At 38.3% G+C, this 14888-nt stretch overlaps 1 protein-coding gene across 1 annotated transcript in view; it reads left to right on the plus strand.

The window, feature by feature from the left end:
• The window catches only part of si:ch211-186j3.6 (neural-cadherin), a 295346-nt gene that overhangs the window by 207870 nt on the left and 72588 nt on the right, over positions 1–14888 (plus strand). Inside the window, exons 28-30 of the mRNA XM_055060057.1 lie at positions 7622–7749; positions 11350–11477; positions 13275–13398. Of these exons, the coding sequence (XP_054916032.1) occupies positions 7622–7749; positions 11350–11477; positions 13275–13398 (380 nt within the window). The remainder of the gene's footprint in view (positions 1–7621; positions 7750–11349; positions 11478–13274; positions 13399–14888) is intronic.

A 14888-nucleotide genomic window follows, 5' to 3' on the forward strand; every position in this document is an offset into this window, starting at 1 on the left:
TTGTGTGTTTGGAATGTACAGATAGAGCAGGAGTAATGAAGAGATAGAAGCTCAACTTCAACGTGTTAAATTATAAAGTCACAGCCGAGCAACTGAAGGTAACAAAGTTACCTGATTGAGTTATTAAATGGCACCATGTGCCTGCAAGAAAACATAATTCTGCTCCACTTAAAACTGACAAATAAAAGAAAAATGACTGACCTTTATGTCAGTTGTTGTGTAGCTATTACAAAAATGTACCTGCAGATTTTTTGGTTGCTATCTGGGTTCATATTTTTACAGGCTGGAAGGATCTGGTTTGTCCTGTTCACATTCCTCATTGCCTTTTTCTTCAGGACAAATAATACTTATATGCACTATGCTGCAGAGCTGTAGCTCTTCCAAAGACACCCACTCAACCAACCCTGTTTCCCTGCCGAAGGGCAGCTGCGCCAAGCCGGCCCTGCTGTGCATGCCAGAGAAAGTGGAAGGCATTCGCATAGAAACACTGTCAACACAGCAGTGGGCTGTTTCCAGTCTTTAGGCACTTGGAAAACAGGATATTACATGAATTGAACAGAGTGTAATGTTTGTGTATGTAGAGGCCAAAACGGTATCAAAAAAAAAAAAGTCCTCTCCTGACCTCTGGTAGATATTGAATTTAAAATCAGCATACTTTCAGAAAAACATAAAGCCTTAGATTAGCATAAATGTGTTTCCGATTTAAGACGGTCAAAAAAGTTTCCACATCAAGAGATCCAGATTTACCGCACTTCATGAAGGATTCATTTTTTTTATTGACCAATGGAGAACACATATTTTATTCATGGGAGTAGCAACACAGAAAATAAAATCATAAAGTGGAAGTCACGTCACTTGCTCCAACAACATTCTAGCCTAGAGAGCCTGCTTGGGTTTTAAAACATAACATTTACCTTTGGATAATACCCCACAAACTGTTTAGCTTATTTGTTAGTCAGAATATAGTGTACATTGACAAAAGTATTATGAATTATTAAATAACTGATATTCATTTAAATTGTATTTTTAAAATAATTTTTTTAAGCTTCACAATATGCTATAATATTATTTCTTCATCAAAAACATACCTGAAATGACATTTTGATTCATTCATGCATGTTTAAAAAGTCCCTTAATCTCCATCTCAACCATTCAGGGGTCCATAAACACTGGCTCAAACAATACAATCCCTATTTCCCCAAAGCTCCACTTTGGAGCTCCTGCCTTGGAGCTCCTGCCTTTCAAAACCACCAATTCCCCCACACCTCTGCCTCTCAGTTCCTTCAGACTAGTGTCAGCAGCAAGTAGCAAACACCTGCTGGAGGTGGCAAGCTGAACTCATTATCGGATGTTAACGGCACAATGGAGAAACATGAAGACTGTTCAAGAGACAGAGACCAATTTCAAGTATTAAGGTACAGCTATGATGCAGTCTAATTTTCTTTCCAGTTATTTTTGATAGACACATGATTTTCATAACAACTTCAGGTATTATAATTATGTGATCAACTGTGTCTGGAAAATAAATAATATCCCCCTTCAGTTCGTATGCTTTTTATTGAATCAGGATTCCTTTACACTTCAGTGACACCCTGCAGGGACTAACGCCTTTTTCACATATTGTTTTGAAACATTATGTGGAACATATCATGGATAATACCTCACAAACTAAAAATGATATACAATTTTATATCATTTTACTTTAAGATATAAAATGATACAAGAAATAGGAAGAGATGAGGATTGGACATACAGCAGGGTTCACTCACAGTCTGTAAAAGTCTGGAATTTAATTGAATTATTTTCCAGCTCTAAATAAGAAGACATAAAATAGAGAATTAAATAAAATCACATCAGAACTGTCTTTCATTCCTTTCTAGCGTCCTTCTGCCAGTTTGGCAGAAGGACCAAATTACTTTTGGTAGTTTTGGTTCCAAAGCTACCAAAACTACTGCAGATTTGATAGTTTTAGAACCGTGCAGGGAAACCAGAGAAACCTACACAAGTTTTCTCCATCAACACATCTTGTTTGCTTAAAGCTGGATTTGGTGAAGGTGCTAAGCTTCCAAACTGACATTTACTTCAGAAACAAACTTCTTCATGGAATGAAGATAAACATATCTATTTTAAATGAGCTATGCTGTAAATAATTTAATTTTTAACTGTAATATTTTTGATAGTGGTGCTCAAATCTTTTTTTCAAATAGATGAAAATCAAGTCTTTTTTTATTTACACTAAGAATTGTTATCTACTCAGCAACAAACTAAACATGGCATTTTGTAAAAAGCAAACAAATTAATCATCACAAATACTGAACACAAAAAGGGTATCACTAATTTGCCTTATTAAAAGAAAGACAAACAGTATGCTTGTTTTTGTTTCTGTTAAACCAGTTTGTGTATTGTGTATATTTTGTTTTCAAAAATGTCATCTCGTAGATATACATATTTTAGAAAGTGCCTGTCAGCTACCAATTTTGTCCTTGAACAAAACCATATATGGTCAACGCACTCGATTTCAGACACAGCAACTGGGACATTAACATTGATCTACCCATCTAATTCAAGTGATATCTAAAATAATAAAATCTAATTTGATAAACTACATATTTTGCAGAACTCTAATATCTTCCTTCATTCTGTATGAATCTTGTTGTTTTGCTTCTTCTCATGAGGTCGGACAGCTTCAATAAGCTGCATATATAACCTGTTCTCTTACCTTTGCTGGGAGATTGTTTGTCGTCGTGGTGATTTGTGCCGGTTCTTATCAGCAATAAAAGACGAACATTACTGGGAGCAGCGGGCTTCACTCCTCAACACGTGCATGCAAAACCCGGCAGCCAGAGGCCAGCGCCTTTCCAATCAATACGCAAATTAACAAGACAAATGAAATTCACTTAATTACATTGGGCCTTTTCAATCAGGTGCAGACAGGGTGTCAGATAAGAATTTCTCCTGGCCCAGCAGGAACGTATTTACCTAATGCAGCTGTTTGCTAGTTCACATGGCACCGCTGCTGAAACAGAAGCTGGAGGGACAAATTGAGACCATGCATGGGGAAAGAAGATGAAAACGTCTTGCACACAAACAGATTCACTTTTGCATTCTGCTCAGTTTGCACCAAGCTTTCATACAGCAGCTCCCATAGCCCGACTCCAGACTAGCTATAAAACAGGAAGTGGCGGATGCAGAGATCCAATATGCATTGACTGCAGTGCTGGCTAGCTGTCTGACACACCATTTATACAAGGCGCTCTGCGCTCTAAACTTGCTGTTTCACCTGCTGATTTGTACACAGACTGACTTCTGCAGGCTCCAGCCTCTGAGAGACTGATGTTTGCTTCTGTCATGGGAACGGAGGTGGGGAGTGCAGAGCATTGTGATTTGTAATGCTGTTTATGCAGCCCATATGCTCTCAGTTTGACGCCTGTGTAGCTCCAGACCCGCAGAAGTGGAAAAAAGTTTTTCATATTTAAGAGCCCCTAGACCCCCATCTCTGCTGGAACTCCAACTCGCCTTGTAGACAAAGCAAACACTTCTCTGTCCTTCTCCTTCTTGTCCTCACTCTGCTTCTTGTCTTTGGTCGAAGTAGGAGGTAATGCATTATGTATGAGGAACCTCAAAGAGGCCCGGTCTTGTGCTAACCCTGTTGCTCCCTGACCATTTAAAAGGCTTCACATCTTATGAAGACCTTCTGGTCCACACCCAGCAGAGCTTTCTTTTCTTGCCTGTCACTCTTTGTTTGTCTCTCTGAGGCGTGTTCACAGCTTGAATTCCTATTTGCTGGAGAACACAAGAATGTTTAATTACTGTTATTGCAAAAGACGTTAAACGTGAGTTGCAGCAGCAGATGTTGTTTTTTCAACAAACTGAACAAAAAGATGAGAGGGGAAAAAAGTTCTGGAAGTACTCGTTGCTGATTGGCTGATCAGTGTTTGTTCTAATCCAGTAAATAACAGAGAAATATTTAAAGGGGCAGTGTTATGTGTTTTCCAGGCACATGGTGTCATTTTTTAGCACAATGAAGTAACTATGTTACTTTTAGTTTAGTTAAAAAATGCTGTATAACACCAGTTTTAAAGTCTCTCCACTGGCTCCCTGTAGATTTTAAAATACTGTTGTTGGTTTACAAATCACTGAACGGTTTGCTGTTGTTGTATCAACCTTCCAGACCTCTCAGGTCTTCTGGTTCTGGTCTCCTCTGCATCCCCAGAACCAGAACCAAGAGAGGAGAAGCAGCTTTCAGCATCTATGCGCCAAAAATTTGGAACAAACTTCCAGACAACTGTAAAACAGCAGAAACCCTGACTTCCTTTAAATCTCAACTAAAAACACACCTGTTTAGAATTGTACTTGAAATGTAATATGTAACAATGTATTGTTTATTTTATGATGCATGACTTTGTGTTTTTGTGTTTATGATGTAAAGCACTTTGAAATGCCTTGCTGCTGAAATGTGCTATACAAATGAAATTTAATTTGATTTTGATTTGATTTGATCAAACATGACTTAAAATAAATCTTACTTTGCAATTCAATGCCTTGAAATTGGGCCTCTGTCTCTTTAACAACGCCTCCTCTTTCTGAAACTCCACTTTCAGAAAGTCATCACTACTTGACTTATCTAGTTAGCACACGATTTGCTCAGACTGAAATAATAAACCGGTATCTACTTACTTGCCAAGGTTTATTTTGATAACTCTTGTTTATTTAGACTGTTACCAGACCAATAGGTGACTTTTTCCCTATTTATATGTTTTCCTGTTAGTTTTCCTTCAGAAACGTCGTGAATGTTTCAGTAAAGAAAAGCGTTACCTTACCCAGGACCAGCCTTGTTGTTACAAATTAGCCGCTGCTCCCAGGTGTTGTGTTTCCTTTAATGCTGTGACAACTGCAGTCATTTGATGTGGAACTGAATACTGATGAATCGCTGCACATAAAGGCCTGATTTAGCAATTGAAGCACTTGTTAAACTGTGTCGATCATTAGCCAGCAACACACAGTAGCTCAACAGTACATAAAAAAATCTGGCTTCTTCTTCCTGTAGTGGGGAATATGTCTGTACTCCCAGCTCTGCTCCAGCAGATCCTCTGTTTGAACTACTCTGTCAGTTTTAGTCCATCTCTCAGTTTTGTTTCGCCTCTCACGTGCCTGCTTCGTATCGCCAATTGACCTTCTCCCAAATTTAGTGCTAACTCATGCTTACTCTAAATTGGTCCTCTCTCTCCTCTTCTGTCACCTTGTCCACAGATTGTTGCTGCATTTTTATCCTTTCCTCTTCTTATTTTTCTCCTGTCTTCCATTTGGCTCTTACAGGAGCCTGTGACTCTCACTTCTGATTTCAATCTCCTTGGCTTTTTTCTTTGAGACAGCTGAAATCCATCATTAGCTCCCTTGAAAATTATGACATTATTCTGAAAACAACCTCCTTAACTTGACCAAACAATCAGTTGTCAAGCTAGCCATTCTTTTTTTAAAGCCTTACCCATTTCTCCTCTCAAAAATGGTTCACATTACAGACCCAATCAGACTTATAAATACATTTGTTAAAAAAATAATCTTTAATTCCACCTGGTGAGAGTTCAAGATGACAGCATTTTACGGCCATTGTAGATAGAAAGAAAAGAAGAGTAGTTTAGGCAGAAATATTTTGACATCTCGCAAATTTTCTAGATGAAACAAGGATATCACTGAGTTCCAAAAGTCAAAATTTGGAAGAGAAATTTCAGACATTTTGAAATTAATCTCATATATTTTGTGGAAAGAACAAAGAAATTTTTAGAGTTTGAAAAGTCAAAACATTGGCTGTAGTATAACAAAACAGATGAACTTCCATTGTAATTTTCAAACTGTTGTAATTTCAGCAGAATGCTCAAATCCATTTGACCAACTAGGAAACATTTTTCGCTATTTTGCATTTTAAAGCCTGTGGTAAGATATCATCGCAGTTTTTGGTAACTTGTTCAAGATTAGTTCAAAATGGAAGTGCTAATTAGTGTTATATATGGAAGTGCTTAACTGCCAACTAGGAAAATCATTTCAGGAACAGTGTCCAAGTATCTTGTTAAAACAAGAAAGTTTCCTGTTATAATAAAATACAAAACTTGTTGAAAGTTGTTTTCTATTTAGTTTTAACAGGAAATAAAGCTTGTTGAAGACATTGTTCTGTACATCTGAACAAGACAAGCTGCAACCCAACCAGCAACACTGACAATCGCCCAGAGCCAACGCAGTGAGAAGATGGAGAGTCAGAAACTTGAGCTGAAGCTCAAAGTGCAGGGAAGTTGAAGCAGCAACAAGAGATTAGCGCATTGGCAGACTCCTGTGACTTCCAGCTTCAACTGACCGGCACATTCAGTCCGAATGAGTTAGAATGTCTGAGTTAGCAAAACTCATTATGGAGCTTTTTAAATCTATACTGAAACCAACTTGTTTTTTCTTCTATTTTTTTAATTGACACCCAGGAGCAAATGCTTTAGGTGCAAATTGAATCCTTAATTTTGGCACTGGACCTTTGTGAGTATAGCTTCAAGCTAGCCATGGGGAAAATTAGAAACAATGAACTGGTGGATTCACGCTGTGACAGGATGATATTTTTAATTGAAAAGCAGGATTTGCTGCAGTATTGGCATGAGACATAATTCCAGACATATTCACTCCAGAGACATCAGTAGAATTACCAGGTTTTCATTTCAGAACTTTAAGTGAAGTCCTGTGAGGAAGAGTTAATGGCAATAATTTTGGTGGACAGAGTTATCCTACCCTGAGATTTCCCTCGATTGTTCATAACTGGTGTGGATTTGATCGTAATTCTTCCACCGTCAATTCTCAAAGTAGAATCAACAGAAAGATACTATTGTTAAAGTATCTGAGTGCTGCGGATCACGCCAGCCCTGTTTAATTCCCTTTAACCGAATTCTCTATAACTTCTCTCTTTTTCTATAACAATACTAAACTTGTGCCAGAAATGTGATATGTGTACAACATATAAAAACAAAGCTAAATGTACAACTCCTTGCAACATCATCTGAAATATTTCCTGGTAGAGGACGACAGGTTTGTTTTTTGTGGGGTTTGTGGTACATTACGACTTTGTTCCACCTTACCCAGGGCAAAATGCTCTGCATAAATGATGAACTTAAATATAATAATAAATATAATACCACATTTCAAGATGCTTTGGGGTAATTGTCATTTCCTACTTGAACCTTTGGAGTTCAGTCTGCATAATGATGGATTGTCAGTGTGGGTTGGTACAAATGCCTTCTTATAGTTCTTTATGTAAGGTGCAAAGCACACCAGCTATCTTAACCAGTTCATTAACTTTTAATTTCCCATTTGAGTAAGTCAGAAAATAGAATGCAATAACTTATGTGTGATGTTTGTTGACTATTATAAGGAAAAAGAAAGAAAAAAAAACCCATCCCAACCTGCTTTTGGAAAATAATCTTCATTGAACAAATATATGCAGGTTAGCCTGCTTTGTGACATTTTTAATACATGAATGCCTCATACGGTTCGTTGCCATGCGTTTCGGATGAAGCAGGCAGGAAACCTTAAAGTGGTCATACAGCAGGTCTCACACTCTTCTTCCACATTTCTTCTGTCTTTCTCCTTCCAGAGCTAATAGATGGGACCCCAACCTTGAAAATCAACCATGGCTCTGGCACGCTTGTGCTACAGCTGCCAGGAAACATCAACGTGGCAGACAGGCGCTGGCATCGGCTGGATGTCCGTAGCAACAACAAGGTGAGACACTTCATTTAACACAGGCTGGCACTTGTTTTGCATATAACCTGCAGGTGTTAGCTTCACTCTGTGCAGTATGGCTGCAGATGTTCCACAAAACGGCTCTTAAAAAAATATAGCTGCATACAATGTTTATGTTTTATCCATTTATTATGGGATGGACAACACTGCAAATTCCATCCATGTGAATAGCCTGACATCCAGTCCATTCGGCCCTCAGCGTTTGACTTTTGTAATTGTATATTTATGATAACACTTGTTATGTTGAGCGTTAAGGTTGTTTCTTCGCTCACTGAAGATGCTTAAAGAGCAATTAAAAGCTGAATTTATCCGGAACATGCTATGAAAATGTACATGCCAGGAAACAGTTTTTTCTGGTTTTGCTTTATGTCACACTTATATGTTTACTAAAACAGATGTTTAAGTCATACATTTTGTAAAAAGGCATCTCAACTTCAATAATGATTTCATTCAGTCAAAGGAGAAAGCTTGCACTCGTTTTCTGACATTTACATGTTGCTCCCTTCAGTGGTTGTTGGTGCAGCGCCATCACAGGTGGGAGGGGAACAGTCTTTTCGATTAGTTCGGTTCTTTTGACACAGTGCAGTGTGAAAGAGAACCACAGCAGCTTTCACAAGTGTTAAAGTTTTAGTCCCCGGCTGAGCAGATTGTGTCTGCCAGGTGTGAAAACTCCATAAGATGTTTTTTGACCAATCTGCAGTGGTTTGGTAGTTATTCTGGGTTTTGTTGTGACCTCCTGGATGAGCTGTTATTAACACACATCTGTAGTAGTTTTGGTAGACTTGTCACATCTGGGGAGGTTCACTGGTCTTTCATATTTCTTCCATTTGTGATTAATAGTACCAATACCTTTATAAACCATTCCAGTCTGATAGATGAGAAGTAATTCTCATCTCTTCAATTTTCTTTAGATTGGGGCATAGTTTGCTTGTTTTGAGCTCTTTCAAGCACATTATACTAGATATTCATGAGTAAAGTTCTATTATTATTTTGTTGTTATTCCAATTTTATTCTGTCCTAAAAAATATAATAAATTCTGATGCTTCCTGTTGAGCCAATCTGAGTAATCTGAAGACCTAAAGAAAAGTGAAAAGAAATGCTTTTAGGGCGACATTACAGCTACATTACATACATATGAATAGTTCCCATAATAATTTTGCTTCATGCAAGCCTAATTATTTCCATCCAAACAAGGTAGATGGGAGTGATATAAAGCTGTCTGAATTGTACGGCACAAAGGCAGATAATTGCTGTGAAAGTGAAATGGATGGTTACAACAGCCTCCTTTGACACTTTAAAGTGAAATGAATTAGCTAAATTAGGCTCATCTTTATTTGACTGAGAACTGCCTGAAGCTTTTCACCTCCAAGGATTCTGAGTTTTATTCCTCCCTCAGAAATATCAACAAGACTTTTAGATATTCTATTTTTGGACGCTTTGATATAATGCAGCCTGACAACGTTGAGCTTTTCTGTCTTAGTTTAAGACAGAAACTAAGGAAGCAGCTGGACTGGACTCATGTCTACCTCCTTTTATCCTAACATCCTCAATTCACCTTATAGAGGTTTGGAGTTCAATACAAATAGGAGCCCTAACATGAGGCAGGGCTCCATTATGCGTCTTCAAAACTTTATCCCTCTGAACTTTTGTACTCCAAACCTTTAATCTAACTTGGGCTGTTAGTCCTGTACGGATCTGGTTACGTAAACTAACCAAATCTGCTGGCAGTGAGAGAGCTGCTACTACCTGCTCATGCATCGTCGTCTCCAGCTTGTTGAGGAGAGTTACTGCATGTGTGAGAGAGATAGAAAATAAATGTCTCACGAGGGCAGGACAATAGAAAAAATCATGAGGAAAAACGTAATCAGTATCAATAGAAAATATGTCCAATACTATAGTGATCATTTCACTGAACTCCAATTCAGAGCTGCACAGCTTTCTGGGGGATGTAGGCAGAGGAAAGGCTTTAGTCGTTGCACCTCACAGTCCAGGTAAGCAAATAGCTGCTTTTCTTTTAACCTTAAGACAGAGCATTTTGACATTTCAAAAATAAATTTGCTCACTGGAAACAATTTTTAAAAAACTCACTTTTCAATCTAACTGCCCTAGAATGAGGTAGTTTTATTTTTTTTTTGTACGCATTGGTGGGTCGCTGGTTTGATTCCCACTAAATCCACCTCTGTTTTTGTGTCTTTGGACACTTCTCCTGCCTTTTCCTGCTGGTGTTGGTGAGAAGAGCCAATGGCATGAAATGGCTGCCTGACAGAGCCGCCATCAGCGTGTGAATGTGTGAATGAATAGAAATGACTGATTTTACTGTAGATACATCTCATTTCATAATTTTTAAAAAAACTGAGGTGAATGTACTTTTCTTGCAGCATTAAGCAATGCGATCAACAACCAGATTTTACTACTGGAGGAAATGACGAAAAAGCTGACGTGAAGTATTGTGAGGATTATTGGGCTGCAAGTTTTTTGCACTCAGCCATCACGTGAACATGCTTATTCATGTGTAATTTTGATTCCATGTCTTTTTTAAAAATTGAAACATAGCAATTGCAAAATTGTGTTTTTTGACAGTTTTGCATATATCTATTATGGATTTGTGATGTTACCAAATAAAAAAATTCATATTTATTCATCATAACCAACAGGTTTCATTGCATCTTTTGAATCAATTTTTCTTTAGTATAAAAATAAATACTTCAGGTCAGCCTCACATCAATATCAACAGAATATTTAGCTCCAAAGGACAGCAATATTCCAAACAGTGTGAAGGCTAGACGGCTTTGAGACTCTATTGTTGCTGCAATCGGGACTAATCTGCATGGCGGTTATTTGAAATCAAATATGAATCTATTCACTTGTCCTGTATCGTCAGCCGAAGCTTATCCAGGCTGGAGATCTGACAGCTTGAGATCAAAAGCAGCGAGGGCACGGCTGTTTTCTGCAGATTTCAGCAGCCAAAGCCCTGAGTGCTATCATTTTACCACCACTGCGCTTTAGTGTTAGAGGAAAATGTGGTAAAAACCTGTAAAAAATGCTTCCAAACAATCAAATCGCTTTGGTGAGCCGTGCCAATGATCCTCTGATACCCCTTGAACTTTTTTACATTCTACTACAAATTTGAAGAGATTTTCATAGGATTTTGTGTAATGAAAGAAAATAATACATAATTCACAATGAGCATTTTATGGAATTGCATTCAGCTTTCATTGACTCAATACATTATAGAACCACCTTGTGTACCATCATCATGTAATAAAATAGTAAGTTATTACAAAAACAATAAATGGTATTTTAACCATTGATCTGTATATTTTAGAACAACACAGACTCACTTGTGGATGACGAGCAGTTGTGTCTGCTGTGTAACGACTAGCATAAGACCCGGCAGGTAGCCTTGAAGTGAGCAGTGCACACACAAATGAGTCACTGCTCCCATGATGATAGTAATACTAATAGGCCACAGGAAAGCAACTGTAATTCCATTCATTAAGATCCAGAGAAAAACAGGTTTTATTTGCTTTTGATGTGATTGCTTCCCACGAACGTAACCCTGATTTGTTTCCTCTGCAGGAAGTACGTTTCACCCTGGACCGATGTTCAGGAGCGGCTGTGATGGAAATGGAGGGTCTGGGCAGCTGGTTGACCACTGAGGACCACTCCTCCTGTGAAGTGATGGGTGTTACACCCAACACTGACAGGTACAGAATACATGTCTCATTTTCCAAACGGAGGAGCATTTAGAGGCACTCTGGAGTCTAATGTTTCACATTTAGAGATGCATTTGAGAATCATTAAAAAGTCAAAGCAATAGGAACATATAACATCAGGCATATGACAATGCTCAATTCTGCAATGTGTCACTGTTTATTGTTTATTTAACCAATACTAAACCAGAATGGAGAGGCAATTTGTGTAAAGCTTAGTATGTTACATGAATTTGTCTTTTAGTGAAGGGTTTACTGTGGGAAATTATTTACACACAGTTATCAAAATTCTGCCATAGTCGTCATCATGTCCTAATTCATTCATATTGGACTGCTCTGACCCACATGGGTTGAGCTCCTGCTGTGGGACACCTCGTTAATGTCACATTTAAGGTTAGCTTTATTTTACTTATTTTCTATGTCCTTATGTGTTTGTTGATTTGATCAAATCATTAACTTGCCTGGATTCACACCACATGATTTACTCTACTGTGTCATTTTGAGCACAAGCTGTTTGATTAGCAGCAGACTGCGTTCGTTGATTGTCCTGCAGAAACTGCAATTAGACCGTAGCAGTTGGTGAGATGGTGAGCTGAAAATGGAAAACTACCTGGTCCAAACCCTACAGCTTCCCCTGGATGGGGTAACCCACAGGAAACTAATATATTAAAACATTTCCTAACTGGTCACCCAAGAGTAGATGTGCAAAATGACATCAGCTTAGAGTCGACAGCAGGTCCTGCCAACAGCTCTCCCTAGTTCACGCCTGCTTTAGTGAGGAACTCTGCCAGTGGAGATACACCCAACTTGGCGAGAATCAAACCAAACATTAGAGTAAAACATGACAATGTAGGCGTTTGAGTCAGTTCAAAGACGTCCCAGTTGTTCATCCTTCCTGACAGACAGGAGGCCTCTATACAGCCAGGAAAGAGTTCTTCTCATCAAACTTAATTTCTTGCCTGATGATGTTTTAATATTTCTAATGTCTTTTGGTGTGCTGTACCAGCAGCCCTCATCCCTCTAGTGGCCTGGGTACTTCCATATCAGCCTGCCAGCACATTGTGAATCCCCCAGCAGCTGAAAATATATTCCATAAAATTAAAGGAATACAAACATCTGGTCTAATGTATGCTTATATTATCATTGTACAGGTCATTAAACCTGTAAAATTAAAACAGTCCTGGAGAGAAGCAGGAAGTATGGAATGAGTGGTGCAGAGGTCTAGAGCTCAAGATGCCTAATTTGATTCTTGACAAATTTCTTAGAGCTCATTTGGTGCTAGTGGCCTCAATGAAGAGTGCATTGACAAGAAATAAAGTGGAGAGAGGAGGAAGACATGCAGCAAATAACTCAAGAGTGGTAATAAAACCCACAGCAACCGCATTGAGAATGATATCAATGGCTCACTCTACCAAGTGAGCCACCTGACCATTTTCCCTTTTGATTCTATGCTAATTAAAAAGCACATTTAAAGAATTTGCAGACTTTACAGTTAGATTCATAGTTAGCTAATGCTAACATGCAGCACAGAGGCAATTTATTCCTTTTATTAGCATGGCAGGAAAAAAAAAAATTTGAATGTTTTTAATAAAACAGAAGTTAAGGTCTAAAAACTGAAGCAACATAAATTCTACAGATATTGGGATCATATCTTATTGGTCTGTTTTTACACAACTCCATTTTGTTTTGCACTCTTAAATATCATACACAAACACACATTGGTCCAAAACACCGTCTGCGTTGAGAATGCTGTGTTCTACATGTTCATATGACTCTGTGTATTTTTTTCAGACACCTAAACACAAGTCAAGTTCTCCAGCTTGGAGGTGTAAACGAGGACATTCCCTACATCTACCCTCAGCTTCAACACAAACACTTCACCGGCTGCATCCGCAACCTCATTGTGGACAGCAAGGTAACAACATACTGCCTGTTATCCACACACACACGCATACACACACACACGCACCCATATATGACCAAACAACCCACTTAGACATCAGCAGGAAAGCAAACCCAAACTCACACCTGCACTCCAGCTGATAAATGCATTAATAACACGTTTCAACATTCCCAGTGCCCTTGTGCCATGTTAGAGAGAGTTTTAAGCTTTTAACTGGAACCTCAAAGTCTTTTCAGACACTACACACACACACACTCTCCCACACACACATGCACACGTGCACGCATGCACACACACACACACACACCCGCACACACACACACACACACACACACACTCTTTCTGAAATGGAATATCAGCCTCTGCACTCCTGGCCAGGGCTCTCTTCAACCTTCTCCTGCTAGGTTGTTGTTATAAAAAGTTGGACTTTACGCTCAAAGCGTGACAGTCCAAACCCAGCCCTGCCTAAACCACAGTCGTTTCTGCAAGAGCAGATGGCGCTGGTATGAAATCGGCGTGTGAATTTGTAGACTTTGAAATTTGACTTTTTTTTTTCTCAGCATAGTGAACAGCATCCATGAGACGAAGATGTTATTTGCCCTTTTTGATGTAAAACAGTTAGCATAAAATTACAGGTGTTTTGACAAATTGCTGGGTATGAAAAAATGTGGCATAAGTGATACAGTGCTGTAAAAAATTGTTCTCTTGCAGGTTTCTTTTTTCTTTTTGCTTATTAAATGCTTTTACCTCACTGGAAATATTAGCAGACAACCATAACCAGAGATTCAGTGCGATTTGATCTTTTTTTGGTTTAGTTTTTTCTAATTGCATGCAGACCTGATAGCTGTCTCATCTATAGAATAATAAACACAAGAGTATAGAGGACCTGTCAGACACATGAAGTTGGCTAAGTATTCTTTATCTAAAGAAAAAGAAAATGTAGGAAGGAAGTCATTCCAAAGCCCATTGTAAAGGCTGTTGGACTCCAGAGAACCACAGTGAGAATCATCATCCATGAATGGAGAAAACATGGAACTGGTGGGAACCTACCAAGATTAGCTGGTGGAACCTTGAATTTTTGATTTAGCAGAAGTTACGAATGCACTGATTTCATTTTCCAGGCCAATCACCGATCACTGATCTTACTAAAGCTGATTAATATTTTGGCCGATACCAAATTTTGTTTTATAACTGAGACTGGAGGTTATAAAACAGCCAATTAATTATATACCTTCAATGGTCCAATATTATTTTACTGTAAAACTCTGAAAAATGCTCATGACACAATACAAGTTGTTTTAGCTGAGATAGGATTCTTAAATGTAATAATTAATAGCTTGTTTATAAATGATTACCAAACTAAACAAAATAATAGTTTCCTTTAGACTTTCATATTACACATTTTCAAAACAAATAGAACATACGCAGATCTATTTTGACCCTTTTTTCAAGAGTAAAGTACCCAGCAGAATTTTGCATTTATAAATCACAAAGTTTGAAGC

This window comes from Poeciliopsis prolifica, unplaced genomic scaffold (genome assembly GCF_027474105.1).
Source record: "Poeciliopsis prolifica strain line A6 unplaced genomic scaffold, Auburn_PproV2 SCAFFOLD057, whole genome shotgun sequence".
Taxonomy (NCBI): Eukaryota; Metazoa; Chordata; class Actinopteri; order Cyprinodontiformes; family Poeciliidae; genus Poeciliopsis; species Poeciliopsis prolifica.